General features: G+C 39.3%; 1 protein-coding gene across 1 annotated transcript in view; it reads right to left on the reverse strand.

Moving 5' to 3' along the window:
* The window catches only part of LOC134672405 (neuropeptide CCHamide-2 receptor-like), a 52,654-nt gene extending 36,455 nt beyond the window's left edge, over positions 1-16,199 (reverse strand). Inside the window, exon 1 of the mRNA XM_063530288.1 lies at positions 15,997-16,199. Within this exon, the coding sequence (XP_063386358.1) occupies positions 15,997-16,199 (203 nt within the window). The remainder of the gene's footprint in view (positions 1-15,996) is intronic.
* Between the last annotated feature and the right edge of the window lie 687 nt (positions 16,200-16,886).

The following is a 16,886-nucleotide window of genomic DNA, read 5'->3' on the forward strand; positions in this document are numbered from 1 at the left end:
TGTTGTGTTGCCACGTGTCCTGCATTATTCGCTTGGCCGGCGTCGTGATAGGTGAAATTAGGCCGAGCGGGTCGAATATTGACATGATGATGCTTAGGGCTTCTCTCTTCGTCGGTGGCCGGAGATCATTGATCACCTCGGGCTGAGCTCTTCTTGTGTTGAGGCGAAACCGGATGCTATCTTCGTTCGTGTCCCACAGCAGGCCGAGTGTTTTTTCTATCTCGCTCCCGCCGATAGGGACTGTGTTTCCCTCTCGCTCTTCGCTGCCGACGACGTCCCTTATTGCTTCATATTCGTTTGTAGCCCACCCACGCAGTTGAAACTTGGCTTGTTTGTGCACATGATCGACGTCTCTTGCTACTTGTCTCGCCTCTTCTATTGTGTTGAAGCTCTGGAGATAGTCGTCCATGTAGTGGTTGCGCTCTATCGCTCGCGCAGCCTCCGGATACTGTGTCGCGTGTTCTCGTGCGTTTCTATTTTTGATGTATAGAGCGGTGCACGGCGATGACGACGCGCCGAATATAACTGAAGTCATGCGGTATTCTTCTGGTTCCCCCTCGCGGCGGTCGCCCCTCCATAGGAAGCGGAGCGCGTCCCGGTCCTCCTCGCGTATCTTGATCTGCATAAACATCTCTTTCAGATCAGCTGAGACTGCGATGCCGTGCTGACGAAACTTCATGATGACGCCGGGCAGCGATTGCAGAAAGTCTGGGCCCGTATGTAGCATGTCGTTGAGGCTGCGGCCGTGTGAGGTGGCCGCAGCATCATGGACCAGTCTTATCTTCGGCTTCTCTGGGTTGCAGACGGCGAAGTGAGGTAGGTACCACGTCCTTCCGCTAGGTGGCGTGGTCGCGCGCTCGGCGTAACTTGAGGTAAGTAGGTTGTTGACGCGCTCGTTGTATTGTTGTTTCAGGTTGGCGTCTCGATCCAGCTTCCTCTCGAGCGTGTGTAGCCGCTTCAGTGCGTCGTTGCGATTGTTAGGTATTGTTTCTTCTTGATTGCGCCACAGTAGCCCCGTCTCGAACCTGCCGTCGGGTAAGCGGCGGCTCTTCTCTTCTAGTATGCGGAGCGCTTGTTGCTCGGGATCGCTGCTCGGTCGCCTCGGCTCGATCGCTAGGGACTCGAGAGCGAAATATTTCTTCATTGTTTCTTCTATATCTTCAGTTGACTTGGCCCGCGTGAGGTGCGCACAGCAGTACGCGATCGGCTCCGCTCTAGTGGTGCGACAGCCGTGGAGTACCCATCCTAGTAGGGTTCTTGAAGCGACGAGTTGATCGCGCCGTCCTCTTCTTATTTCTCGCGACACGATTAGCTCCCAGTTGTCTTGACCGATGAGTATTTGTGGGGTTGCGCCGCGGTAAGTTAACTTGTGCTTGAGTCCTCTGAGATGTGTGCAGCCTTCTATCTCGCTCACACCTATGGATTGTGTGGTGAAGCCCAGACTGCCGACGGTATGCGCGTTTGATATGCGCTGCTCCTGCCCGCCGTACTTGTTGCGTATGTAAACCTCGACCCTCCTGCTCTGATTGTGTTCCATCTCTTTCCCTCCTACTCCCTGCACCCACATTGGTTCGGTGGGGCCGTCGAGCCCGAGTGTGTCCGCCAGCGCTGAGTCGATAATTGTCACGGTGCTGCCTTCGTCGAGTAGAGCGAATGTGTCTGCTTCCGCCCGCGGGCCGCGTAGTGTGACTGGTACTATCTTCAGGTAGGCGCGTCTTGTTCGTGCTGTCGCGCAGGCGATCTGGTTCACTGCCGAGGCCACGACTTCTTCAGGTTTGTGTGGTGGGGGTGGCTCGGCAGCGGCTGCAGCGGCGGCCGCGGGTGACGACTTCTCGTGGTGTAGTAGGCGATGATGTCTCATGGGGCAGCCTTGCTGGCCGCAAGGCTTCGCTCGGCAGGCGAAGCGTCGATGTTTGCTGACGAGGCACCGGTAGCAGATATTATTTTTCTTGGCCACCTCCCAGCGCTCGTTCGTGTCGATCTTCATAAATTGCGGGCACGACGGCAGTTGATGCGTAGCGTGTTCACATAGTGGGCACGCTGGCTTCTCTTCTTTTGGCTTCTTATTTGTCTCGACCGCGGCGGCGTACGTTCGCTCGGGCTTCTTTCTTGCGCTTCTTACTTCTTTATTCTCCGTCGTATTCTCAGGCGGAGCGTAAGGTGTGCACTTGTCGGCTTCATTGTTCAAAAAGTCGGCAACTTTCTTGAGCTCGGGCGTCTCTTCTCTCGTAGCTGCGTAGTCGTACCATTTGTCGACTATCGACCGCAGTAGCTCCGGGTTGTAGAGGTATTGCGGTTTCTTCAATATTTCGATAGTCGTCACAGTGTTCGCGATCCGGCTGGCGAATATGCACAGATCGCGCGGGTTGTCGGTGAGGCGCGGCAGTCCCTTAATCTTCTCCAGTTCGTTGATGAGTAGAGCGTCTGGTCTTCCGTATCTTCTTTCTAGTGCTCGGATGACGTCCTCGGGATGTGGCTGACTAATTAGGAGGGCGCTGACGGCCTCCGCGGCGACACCTTTCAGACTTCTTCTTATACGGGCGACGTTTTCACTTGCAGAGAAACTGGGCGCGGACTCGTTGTACGCGGCCTTAAATTGTAGCCACTCGGTGCACAGGCTACTAAAGGTCGGCAGAGGTCGGGTATGTACTTCTTGTAGGACTTGCTGGCTTGAATGGCTTCTGTGAGGGCGGCGGTTAGCGACGACACGTCCATCGCACGAGTGTCTTCGTATGTATCCGGCCGCGCGCGTCGTCTAGTAGTGCGCGCGGCGGGCTCTTGCGTTTCTTCTATATGGACGGCCTCTTCTATCTCTGTCGCTTGTTGTGGTCGGCGATTGAACCAGTCGGCGATGCGCTGCGGCGCGAGGTCCTCTTCCTCTTCTTCAGACTCCTCTCTTGATGACACCAGTTCTATTCTTTCTTGACGTATTCTTGCTAGTTTGGCTTCTGCTTGTACACGCTTCACCTCTAGCTCGGCCAACCTCTCCTTGGCCTCCAACTCCGCGAGGAGTCTCTTGCTGGAGGCCTTAGATCGGTGTGACCGAGCGGGCTTCGCTGGTTGTCTCGGTGGTGGCATCAATTGGGTGGGGTTGCGTTCGACGATCGTGTTGGCTAGGCTGGCCGCAGGCGTTGCTTTGATGCCCGACGTGTCGGCGGGGTGGACGGCGTTGCTCGGCCCGGGTTGATTTTCTGGTCTGGGACGCGTCTTCCTGATGGCGCCCGTACCCGACGATGCAACTGTGTCCAGCGTCTCCGCTGAACCCAACGTAGCGCCGGTGCCCGACGTAGTGCCGGTGCCCGACGTGGTGCCGGTGCCCGACGTGGTGCCGGTGCCCGACGTGGTGCCGGTGCCTGACGTGGTGCCGGTGCCCGACGTGGTGTCGGTGGCGCCGGTGCCCGATGTCGTGCCTGTAGCGCCGGTGCCCGATGTCGTGCCTGTTTCCCCGGAGCCCGGAGATTTTTCTGACGATTCTTCATCTTCTTTGCTGTGGTTGTTTCTTGTTTTCGCCATCTTGCTGTCTTCTTGCTTCAGAGATCCGGCTTCGACGAGGACCAAACAATGTGAGTGTTAGGCCCTATCTTAGTGTGTCGCAGCGGGGGTGCGCAGGGGAGGGGAGAGAGTGGACTGTAGAATTCTCATAGGTAGCAGAGGATGGAATGAAACACGCAGCTGGCTTATTTAGATGCAGGAGGGTCGAGGTTGGAGAGGTTCCTTTTTCTTCTTTTAGTTGTTTCCTGGTCGGCTGCTGGCTCTAGACTGACGCGGAGCGGGGCGATGTACCGGCTTTTATAACCACCTATTTTATGCGCCTCGTCCCCCGCTCCCCGCGGGGCGCGCATGCGCGGATCGTGAGAGATTGGCGCATGCGCGCAGGTTACCTATCTACCTATCTCTCTCTAATTAGGGAACCTCTCTTTCCTCGGCCCTCTGGCACTTATTTATTTATTTTATAAATACATTTTATTAAACCTACAAGTCTTATAAGCTATCCTACCTAATCTATTCTTATTAGGCTCTAGCCTATCTTAGTAAACTTATTGGAAAGGCGCAAAGTGTGTGTCGCCCTCGGCGACCCACACTTTGCCCCCCTCGTTAAGCAGAGCTACGTAATGAAAAGACAATAGGGTAATATTTTATTATTCACAAATTTGGATCTTAATCTAAATTATCTCTTAATGAATTTACTTATCTAATTACATTTGATGACTGGGACGCGCGTCGTGTACAGAACAAGTGAAGAAAAAGTAGGGGTCTGGTCGTATCACAAAGTCAAAAGAGCTGGCGCAAGATAGGGAAAGCTGGAAAATACTCCGCCGACAAGAGAATAACACTTAAGTTACCTAATGATGAATGATCATAATTATGGACAAAGTTCGATGTCAAAAAAGCAGCATGTATTTACTTTTCCTCACTTTTAAAGTGACACTTTACAACTGCAAAACAAATCGGCAAATGTGCGGCAAAAAGCATTGATTTTTGAGCGTTGTTTGTGGGCCGACAGATATTCTGGTATAAATGTTAGCTAGAAAATATAATTTCTCTCCACTAAGAACAAAACGTATTTGTAACGTCGCGTTCGAAATGTTGAGATAAACATGCGATTAATTAAGTCATTATTATCGTAAGTATGACTGCTTTGTAAGTTTCAATTTCATATAATATGTAACAATAAATACATCTTGCTACAAATAATGTTACAGATAAACCGAAGCATGATACAGCTGGCAATATTGATGGGCCATCATTGCCATCAATGATGGCTAATTGGCGTAGTCTATTCATCTATTCATCGAGAGATTCAATGAAGCCTTTTGTAATATTTAAATAGGTATTTGTAATGTTATACGTGTTATAACGGTTGGGGTGAATTTCGGTCGACATGTTACAATCTGTTACTGTGACTCTAGTTAATAATGTAAAACATGGAAGATATTTCGATTACTTGAAATTATACCGCAGTCGAAATTGCCCCCCTACACCTTACTTGCTGCAAAAGCCTGATGGTTTGATTGATCATAGATCCAGGTATCATTGTGATTACAGAATTACTGTGGTCACTTTTTAATCGTATTTTATCAAACTTCAAACTTCAATAAACTTCTGCAGCTTAAATAGGTGTCAGCAAGCAATGAATTAGATCTCAAATTAATTATTTTAAACTTTACCAATGGTATAACCATTTTAATTACTTACAATCTACAAACAAAAGGCAAACAATACACAGAAATCTACATAACAATAGCTTATATGCAACTGTCAGAAACACATACGGACAAAGGATTCAAACTAAGTGAGCCCATATTGACGTAGGTAATGTGGTGACACCACTATTTGTCACCCATGCTTTGTTAATTAAGGAAATCCGTGCTAATCTACGATCTATACGAATTTGCACGATTATATCCTTCTAAGTTTCGATGTCCTTTTAAAAACCAAACTTTTATGGAATTAAACAATGTTCGTAATTAAACAATGCAAAATTACTCTGAGACTTATAAAGACGGAGATACATTAGCTTTAGATCAAGATAGCCTTTAAACCAGGGACCGTTACCGGTATTCTGACTACAGGTTATTATTGAGGTATAACCGGTGTAATTTGAATTTGGGTATTTATATCACTTAAGCTCCGAATAGAGGTATTCGAATACCGGTATTCAATAGTGTTATCGGTTTAGCCAATTGACAACAAATACCACTATTTGATAGTTTACTCCTAAAGCTATTACCGGTAATAAGTAAGTCCCAATACCGGTTGTAGTAGTACCACGATTCGTTCCTTCGCTACTCGTCAAGGACATTGTCCGGCCCGCTTGTAAAGTTGTAAATACTTAAGATTCGGATCTTAGAATGCCCGTTTTCATGTTGCTGGTGAAATTAGCTGTTAGGTGATGATTTTGATGGATAAATATTTAATAGCGTTCATTTGATTCTTTTAATTGTTTTTTTATTGTTGATTTAATTGTATTTTATTATGTATGTAGTTTATAATCTCAAAGATATGAGCGCCGATTAGACGTGCGCGCCGCCGCCATAAGGAGTCCGCGCGCCGCCGCCGCCGCCGGTAGTTTAAAATTCGCGCCGAATATTTTTTTATAAGACAGTATTATACAGCGTTAAAATATGTAATAGGTTATAGTCCGATAAGAAATAGTTGAAAATTATTGCGGGCGCCACTTCCTACGAGCCCCGATGCATATGTTTTCGTCAGGTGACCCCACTTTTTGAGGTTCTCGCGTTTGTTCAAAAATAATGTTTTTGTTTAAAAATTACTAATATTTAATGCTTATATTAATGTAATTTAATTTTATATGGTAATACTCTGCAATAACTAAATCCAAATACAAGAAATACCGTTTGTACTGAAAGAAAAAAAATAATGATTTTTTTTTGACGGGTAGGATTACAACATATGTGAAAAGGGCTATTACCAGAGAAAGCAATAGGGCTCTGCCAATGTACTGAAAATTTTGTTTCGAGCCCATGCATGCAGCAGTGCTGTAAGAGAGGACAATATGATTTGGACAACGTTTTTGAAAACTCCTTTTTTTCAGCAATAAAAGTCTCATGCAATTTTATTATACGATCAAAATAAACTACATTAAACATTGCTATTATGGTTCCCATTACTGGGTCATTATATGTTCATGTGTAAAATTTATTAAAATAAACAAAATTGTTGCGCGGAACTAGACGAAATCATTTGCATCAGGGCTCGTACGTAACTCTCACATTATTGACGTAAAATACTTACTTAAAAATGGCAATAATTACGTACTTACGGAATTTTTCTGGTTATATAATTGAATTTCTACTATTTTATGTCGCACCAACACCATACTAAGTCATTATTTGTCGTATTACAACGTAATGAACCAAATAGATAAAAAAATATTATTACGGATTTTTTTTCCTGTGCGTTCATCAAGACATCAAGAGACAGACCCGATTTCATTTAAGAAATTTCTTACGAAAATATTGATAAAATTACATGCATTATTGTATACCATTGTTCAGATGTTGCTGCATCCTACGATACCCCGCTAAGTTTGATTTAATGTTAATAAAATGACGCCAATGACTGGTAAAATTTTACCACCTACGAGCTATAAACTTTTTGGAAAAATATAAAAATAATAGGTTTTACTTTAGTTTATAAGTTGACATTATCAGTAAGTGTATTTATAATTAAAATGCAATTATTCTATATTAATTTAAAAAAAACATGATATTGACAAAAAAAAACCTCATGCATATAAAGTACTGTACTGTATATTCGGCAACGTCCAAAATACTAGACGTCTTTTCATTATGCGGCGTATCTTTTTATTTACACCGAACCTGGCAACATCCAACATATTTGTCATACCTATGTTTTTTTCGAAACTATTATAAATAGATTTTTTTCATGATTTTTCTACAATAAACAACCACATACCTAATAAGATAATAACACCAAAAAAATGATACTAACACAGTTTTTAAGATTTTTTTTTCCCTTGTCGATTTAAGGGTTAAGCATGACTTTTCATTATACGTCTTAATATTGAAAAGTTGAAAAATTCCACGCCGCCGCCGTGGATTTTTAGGTGGCGCGCCGTTGCCCAATTATTTTCGACCGGCGCGCACGTCTAGCGCCGCCCGATAGGCATTTAGCCGGCGACGGTTCGCCGGTCAAAATTGGTTGGCGGTGGCGGCGAATCGGCGGCGTAGCCTTGAAAACTTGGTTTATGCGAAGATAATTCAAACCTTTTAATTTCAAGGATTATTTATTGAATTATGGTAGGAAAAAAGTTTTTCATGCCATGAACTGTAGATAAGCAGCACAATGAACATCTTTATATTGTGAGGTTACTGTTAATTGAATCTATCACTAATTCACTACACATTATAAAACAAAGTCCCCCGCCGCGTCTGTCTGTAACTATATGAATATGAATGTATGTTCACGATGAACTCAAAACCTACTCAACTGATTTTCATGCGGATTTCAGCTATCAATAGAAAGATTTTTGAGGAAGCTTTAGTTTAGGTGTACAATTTGTTAAGGTTTTGTGTTATCCGTGCGAAGTCAGTGCGGGTAGCTATAGTCAAATATAATAGTTATTTAGGGTTATGTACGTATCGCCAGGAGAGGTGAATGATTACACACACTGCTCGCACAGAGTACCTACTAATCGCAAAAATAGTATGAATGAATCAATGAGTGAATGCGACTTAAACGTACGATATTAAAAGCCTATAAAAAAAACCTTCAAGAAACTTTTTTACAGTTGACTTCAACTTGATATTGGTACGAAATACGGAACCCTAAAAAGAATATTAATTTCAAAATCTCACTGTCATTACATGATTTTGTTGTTGTGTGCGTGACTTCAACTATCGTGCTCATACCTTTACATGCAATTGTTGAGGATATGTTCTGGAATAGACGTAGTAGGTTAGGCTCCATATCACCTATTTCTTATTCATTGACATTGCCTGGCCACCGAATCGCTAACTACTGCCACATGTTTAGCTTAAGCATAGACAAGAGAAAGCATGCAGTCTAATATATATTAGCCAAAAAATTTATATATCCGAACTTAATATAACAAATTAGCTACCAATATTTTTACAGCTGATAATACTCGACTCCTGGAATATATTTAAGTATGAAACATTTAGGTTTTATGTTTTTTTGAGAAAATTGGAAAACAAATTTGCTACGTAAAAACACCCTGTTAATGAGATAATTAAATGAGTCCTCTTTTTAACTGGCCACTTCACGTTGATAAATGAAATGACACGTTGATGATAATTACATTTAACACAAACAATTGTTGACAAAACAGAAAGTGTTAAACATCTTGTCAGTTAAATCATAGACAAATATAGTAAGCATAGAGTGCTCACTCCGTACATCAGTTTTGGTACCAAAAAGACTATTATTTTCGTAGTTGACATTTAGCATCCAGTAGCGGGATTATCAGTACCGCTACTTGATACTAGATGTCTCAAATGTCGCGACTCACGAAAATTGTATTGAACAACTATTTACAACTAATATTAAAGCAGAAAGAGTTGAAAATAAGTTCCAGATAATCCTTGTTTAATATTCGCTGAAAGTTGTTGAGCATTAGACATTTCGGTCGGTGCAACATCTATTGTCAAGTAGCAGTACTGATAATTCCGTTACTCGATACTAGATGTTGACTACGAAAACAATAGTATTTTTGGTACCAAAACTGATTTATGGAGTGAGCATGAGCACTCTATGTATTTTTTCTTTATGTGGTTAAATGCACGTAATGATTATTTTTAATTAATTTTTTTAATATAATTCTAATTTATTTTTTTGTTCGGTAAATAAAACAAAAATATGATATGAAAAGTTTTCTTGATTTCTATTTAAAGTTAATTGTTTTTATATAATAAAGTACCATCTCTTAAAATATCGGTACCTAATTTGTTAGCACCTTATATAAAAGCAATAAATTCCCGATCAAACTAATCTGCATAGCATTTGCAACGACAACGTGTGAACGATGAACGATGATATTTACATCGTTAATGTCAAATTTCTATGAAAATATGACGTTTATATTATAATAACACTCCCTCACTTTGTTCTGTTCAAATCGGTGCAAAGTTAGCTTAGACAGACTCTAGTATCTAACAAGGTCACGCCGATGCCACGGCGATAGCGCAGTGTCGGCAGCGGCGACGCGAAAATTTTGGCGACGGCGGCGGCGCGAAAATTTTGATGGCGGCGGCGGCGCGCCGGCGCGGCGCTCATATTTCATATGGAAATGTTTTCTGGGGTTAATTCTTTTCATTAATTCATTCATTAACCTCGTGCTTTGAAACGGTCGCAATTTCGAACCACTTGCTACGCTCATAAATTATGAAATATTTCGCTTGTACAGCGATCAATATTAGCATGAGGACTTAACAAAAACTTTAACCTCTTGTCGCAAAGTTTTTGGTTACTCTTTGATCAAGTGCAATGAATACCGGTATTAAATACGATAACCATTACCGGTATACTGAATACCTGTTATTATTGAGGTATTAATGAATACCGGTATTTCATTATGTCAATTAGTGTAGTTTAGCGATAAAGACAAAAACGGAATGACAGCAATACCTCTAATTCGAATATAGGTATAACATTTTAACCGGTATTCGTTTGACAGTTTATATACAGGTATTTAATAAAACCGGTTATACGGTCCCTGCTTTAAACGCTTCTAACAAGCAAAAAGTATGGTAGTATAATGCACATGTGTTTGCTGTTTTGTAAAAAAAGCGTTGTGCAAACTTAATCTTAATAAATACATTTATTACTTTATAATGTTTTACTTTTAGCTTAGGTAGGTACTTAATATTTAATTAATTTAATTAATCTTTTATTTTTATTTTTTATAAATTGTACTTTTCTAATTTGTGATAAACTTTTACACAATTATTGTGCAACTTTCGCTTTACTAACAGGCGGTACAGTCAAGGAATTTAAATTCCGACCCATTTCGTACTTTGTCACAGTGACAACCGTATGAGGTCTCTAGCGGCTTTCATATTGATTGTCACTGTGACAAAGTACGAAATGGGTCGGAATTTAAATTCCTTGACTGTACATTATTTATTTTACATCAGAATTAATAATACTCTTCTGGCAGGGTTGAATCCGCCCAAAGCATTTCAATGATTGTTGCAAAGGGAAACCCGGTAACATCCTAATAGGATGGAGTAAATAAGCCGATATCAAGTTGGGCTCGATCCCAAGTTTCTGGGAACAATATCTTGACATTCCTTTAGTTTATTGCTTCGCAGAGAATTCGTTTGTATTTATTCTAAAAGTCTGTTTATTTAACGTTGGCAGGATTTAATATTGCCCAGAAGCTGTGTTTTACCAATTTTTATTAAACGTGTTATTATTTATATGGCTAGTTTATGGTTACTTTTTTATAGATACGTATGTATAACGTATTCCGGCTAGCCTTATTAGTAAAAGGTCGCGAAAATCGCTCAATAACAGCAACCGCTAATCTAAAGGGTAAAGTATCACTAATTAAATCACATTACTTTTTAATGCCACAGTAAACCTTCCCCATAATTACAAGACAATTTCAACTAAAATAAAACACACACGCTGTCGCTTTAGCCGGATTGAATGTTTTAATTTTATGAACTAAAAGACAAACGGAGTTTCACCCGTAAAAGGGTATTTTGTTTTATTTAACCTTTATACTCCCCTGCGGTTTGTCGTAAACTCGTACAGAAAACTGTATGCTTTTAATAGTTGTCTGTATTTTTATTATCCATCTTTAGTGGGTGCTTCGAAGCATATTGCACTTTATGGATATTGCAAATAGGAGTAGTAAGCGTATTCCAGAATGTGCATTTAAAGATTAAAATAACATTTAAACTTGCATTCAGCACACCCGCAAGACAATACCTACATGATTAATTAAATTCTATGATACCTATATTAAACAATACAGTTATTTTTCTCAAAAATGGACGGCAAAGTCGACTTTGCCGTCTAAAAAATAGGTCGCGAAGTGTGTAGTTTATGGTCAGTCAAAAATTAAAAAGTTAACAACATTGCAGTCTCGATTTTGGGACTGCAATGTTGCATACAAATTCCATTATTTGTCGAGTTCCAAACTTTTTAAAAGTTGAAATGGCCATGTCAAATGAAGGCACAGGCCCATTAAACAGCCAAACAGATGATTAGTACCGCGACTATTTAGTTGTCTCAAATAGGTTGGCGTATTTTCGGCAGAAAAATACACTTTTATTTTATTATTAAAAAAAATAAAAAGGCGGCAAGGGCTTTTTTCTGTGAAAAAATATACGTAAGAATGTTGCTTTTGTAAAGTATTTCTATGATATTTATATTTCTTGCACCATTTTTGAGAAAAGCACTATATATGACTCGGCTGGAAGGCTACTTGCTGGCTTCGGATTCAATTAAACGGACTCCCAAGGTCGTCCGTTTAAAACGAATCCTCAGCCTGCAAGTAGCTACTTCCGAGCCTCGACAATAATGTACTATTAAGTGTTACTGATACGAACTATCTCTGCTTGCCACATGTGAGTCTATATTTGAAAACCAAGCACTAAATAAATATTAAGTTAGTTTAATTTTAATAAATAAAAAGCACTACGGGGATTTTATGGTACCTTTACGTCCAAATAGGTATGTAAAGTAATTGTAACAGTGGGACTCCCACTCCTCCCACGAGATGGGCAAAATGTAATCGACTAACGGTTAACGATTAAGACTAAAAGAATTAATTGCGACTGACGATTGAAAACGACGACTGATCAATCGTAGTTGTATAGAGTGCAACTAATTTAGTTGCAACTAAATTAGTTGCCGATTGATTACGGACAACTAATTTTTGTAATCGACTAATTAGTTAGACTATTTTTTCCGCGACTAATGTTAGAAGCAAATTAAATGGAAAACCTCGGTATGGCTATGTTGACAGCCAGCAGATTAGGACTTATTAACGCATGTATAAAAATGAAATAGCACATGTGTTACTTGCGATATTTTGACCATTTTTATGGAGTGTAAAATTTCTCTTATCTAAGGGTAAATAAAGATTGGGTACTTTGTGCATTGACACTTAAAACACAATTTTATAAATAAAACTTTGTATTTTGTTGTTAATCAATGTCAATCGTAAAAATAATAATTAAAATAAAAAAAATATCAAATCAACGTTCTATATACGATAAAATGTTCATATCATATGTTATGATATAAAACATTAAAAAACACAGTTATAATAAATCAAACTTTGTATATGAAACATTCAAAGCAAAAAGTATCAAAAAATCAAAAAAGCTTATAAATAATCAACATGTTTGTACATACATCATAACATTATGCATGCTCAATTAAAATTTGCGAAGTATGTTTTGCATTTGTGACATTTACTTATTATTTAATCAGTGAGTAATATAAGTAATATAAATTTAATCAGTGAGTAATATAAAAAAAATGTTTATAATTAATAAAACAGACACATTTCCAATATTGTGATAGGTTTAAAAATAAAGGATATAATCATTGGTAAATATTTTTTTACTATGTACTTTCTTTACCCATTATATATAAAGTATAACATTCAATACAATATATCAAGCTCTGCATATAATAAACTACATAATCAAAATTTGCTCATAAATATAATCATATAAATGTACTTAAAAATTAGAGTACTCACAACAAATACAACACGAGTAAAATAATCTATAGAATATGTTTACTTTTTTAAGTTCGTTTTCAATACTACTCTTTCTTCAAATAGATGATCTGAGAGCCTATTTTATTTAGGGAGATTCATCATTGTGGCATATGAAAAAACTCTCTCGACAGATGCTGAAGATGGCAAGGGTAGTGACATAGTTTTAATATAGATTTAACCGTGAAATTTAGTCGATTGAAACTAAAACTAATTTAGTTGTTAGTTGTACATTCTCACAACTAATTTAATCGCAACTAAATTAATCGCGATTAAAAAATGACGATTGATATTTTTAATCGATTGATTAGTTAACTAAAAAGTTAATCGATTAATGCCCATCTCAGTAACTAGTGAGATCAAATATAAGATTCTATTATATATGTACTTAGTTCGTTTCTTTTTAGCATTAGAAATAAAGTAAACAATCTTGATGTGTCTTTTTATTGAAAATCACGTTTTAAAAATAAGACACGGCAAATATGTAACAATTATGAATCCAATACGATCATTTAGTTATATTCTTCTGCTTTCATAAGTAATAATTACTGATTTTTAAAAAGCGTTTTTCAATTAAAAGACATGTCAAGATCGCTATCTTCTTTCTAATTCTAAAAAAACGAACTATAGAAACATTTTTTTAAGTATTTTTTTAATTACATTATGGTTGTCACAATTCGAAATAGTTTCAGTTTTTCAAGTAAGCAAAAATTAAAAAACGGCTACAAATATAATGACCACCAAAAAATACTTTGGTACCCTAAATAAAAAAATCATGCTTACCAAAAAAAATTACTGAACACCAAAAAAATAAGGCCTAAAATTACAAATGTACCACCATTTTAATTACGACTGCACTTCAAATTGTATTCGAATACCAAATATATTGAATGATTACCAAAAATCATTAATGATCACCAAATCTTGAAGACCAAATAAATGCGATATTTTCACCTAAATAAACCACTATGATACCAAAAAATTTATACATATTACCAAATAAAGTAAAATGATGCCAAAATTACTAGCCCCTCCCGCTCAACCCCCGTACCTCGCACCGCATAACTTAGGTAGGCATACTGAAATGCTACTAGAAAAGTATGTTAGGTTAGGTTTGTATACTGCTATCAGTTAAGTGGGCTAGGTTAACACTGCGACCCTTACAGAAACGAATTGCTACTAGAAAAGTGGGTTAGGTTAGGTTTGAACTGCGACCCTTACAGAAAAGAAATGCTACTAGAAAAGTGGGTTAGGTTAGGTTTGAACTGCGACCCTTACAGAAACGAAATGCTACTAGAAAAGTGGGTTAGGTTAGGTTTGAACTGTGACCCTTACAGAAACAAAACGCTACTAGAAAAGTGGGTTAGGTTAGGTTTGAACTCCGACCCACACAGAAACGAAATTCTACTAGAAAAGTGGGTTAGGTTAGGTTTGAACTGCGACCCTTCCAGATAAGAAATGCTACTAGAAAAGTGGGTTAGGTTAGGTTTGAACCGCGAACCTTACAGAAACGAAATGTTACTAGAAAAGTGGGTTAGGTTAGGTTTGAACTGCGAACCTTACAGAAACGAAATGTTACTAGAAAAGTGGGTTAGGTTAGGTTTGAACTGCAACCCATACAGAAACGAAATGCTACTAGAAAATTTTGCTTTGCTTTAATAGGATAGCAAGATTTAAAAATTTGGTTATAATTTTACATTAAAATGGAGTTCTAATTTTGGTGGTCATTTACTATTTTTGGGTTTACAATGATTATTTTGGTGTCATTTTATTTAATAGGATAGCACGATGTAAAAATTTGGTTATCAATTGACATTAAATTGGGGTTTGAAATTTGGTAATTATTTAAAAATTTTGGGTTAATAATGATTAATTTGGTGTCATTTCCTTTACTAGGATAGTAAAATGTATTAAAATTGGTAATCATTTCACATTAAAATGGTGTTATAATTTTGGTGATCATTCATTATTTTAAGTAGGGTGGTAAAGTAGATTTTTTTGGTATTAAATTTTATTAAATCTGGTGATCAGTTAAATAGCAGCCAAATTAAACTTACGTATTTGGTGCATTCCTCATGTCCCTATGTCTGTGTATTCGTTGTCTTCACAGTTTTTCAAGTACCCCACTTAAATACTACAAAAATTAAACTTACGTATTCGGTGCATTCCTCATGCCCCTATGCCTGACGTACACAATGACGAGTGTTCCATTCCCCAGCACCCCGACCACGAAGATGATGGCGAATATCACGGGCACCAGGTAAGTCTCCAAACGGTCGCCGTACGGCGTGTATTCGTTGTCTTCACAGTTTTTGAAGTACCCCACTTAAATACTACAAAAATTAAACTTACGTATTCGGTGCATTCCTCATGCCCCTATGCCTGACGTACACAATGACGAGTGTTCCATTCCCCAGCACACCGACCACGAAGATGATGGCGAATATCACGGGCACCAGGTAAGTCTCCAAACGGTCGCCGTACGGCGTGTATTCGTTGTCTTCACAGTTTTTGAAGTACCCCACTTAAATACTACAAAAATTAAACTTACGTATTCGGTGCATTCCTCATACCCCTATGCCTGACGTACACAATGACGAGTGTTCCATTCCCCAGCACCCCGACCACGAAGATGATGGCGAATATCACGGGCACCAGGTAAGTCTCCAAACGGTCGTCGTACGGCGTGTACTCGTTGTCTTCACAGTTTTTCAAGTACCCCACTCAAATACTACAAAAATTAAGCTTACGTATTCGGTGCGTTCCTCATGCCCCTATGCCTGACGTACACAATGACGAGTGTTCCATTCCCCAGCACACCGACCACGAAGATGATGGCGAATATCACGGGCACCAGGTAAGTCTCCAACCGGTCGCCGTACGGCGTGTATTCGTTGTCTGTTGAGTTATCTTCTAAGGACGGCAGTGTGCCGTTTGGGGCTAAGGAAGTCATCGTCTGTAACAATGAGAAAAGACTGTTAATGATCATTCAGTTATACAAGAAATAGGGTAATTAACTAGTCAATCATATTTCTACAAATCTCTTAACCTCTACTCCATGGTCTAATACCATTATTTATTTAGTTACATATTTATTGCTTTAACAATTTAAAACAGGCAACGTGGCCCATATTACAAATACCTTACAGACTAACATATACCTATATGCATTTTTATAAACTTAAAAAAAATAAACACTATGTAGGCGATAAAACGGCGTGGCTCCGTTGAATCGTCTGGTCTTCTGTCGGATTCAGCAGTTTTCTCCGGAACCTCCGAAACACGACACGATGTTCCACTGTATCGTAGACCTAGTATTACATAGATGAGCTATACGCGTGCCTCCTTGAGGGACAAAACATACGCAAAGCGACAATTTTAAAAACACGTTTTAACATTCCTGACAACCTACCAAAAACAATCTACGTAATTCGGTCGGGTTATTTGTTGCCCACCATAAACCATACAAAATTTTTGGTGGGGAACAAACAAAAAGTGAGACTGTGACAAGGACAAGCAATAATACCGCTTTCTCTGCTACTCCTACTGAAATTTCCATAACTTCATCTCGTTCGGTCGTTTGGCCCCTCCCCCGTGTCATCTCTATATTATTGTACCTCTATGCACTGTATACTGTGAT

The sequence above is a fragment of the Cydia fagiglandana genome, chromosome 17 (assembly GCF_963556715.1).
Source record: "Cydia fagiglandana chromosome 17, ilCydFagi1.1, whole genome shotgun sequence".
Lineage (NCBI taxonomy): Eukaryota > Metazoa > Arthropoda > Insecta > Lepidoptera > Tortricidae > Cydia > Cydia fagiglandana.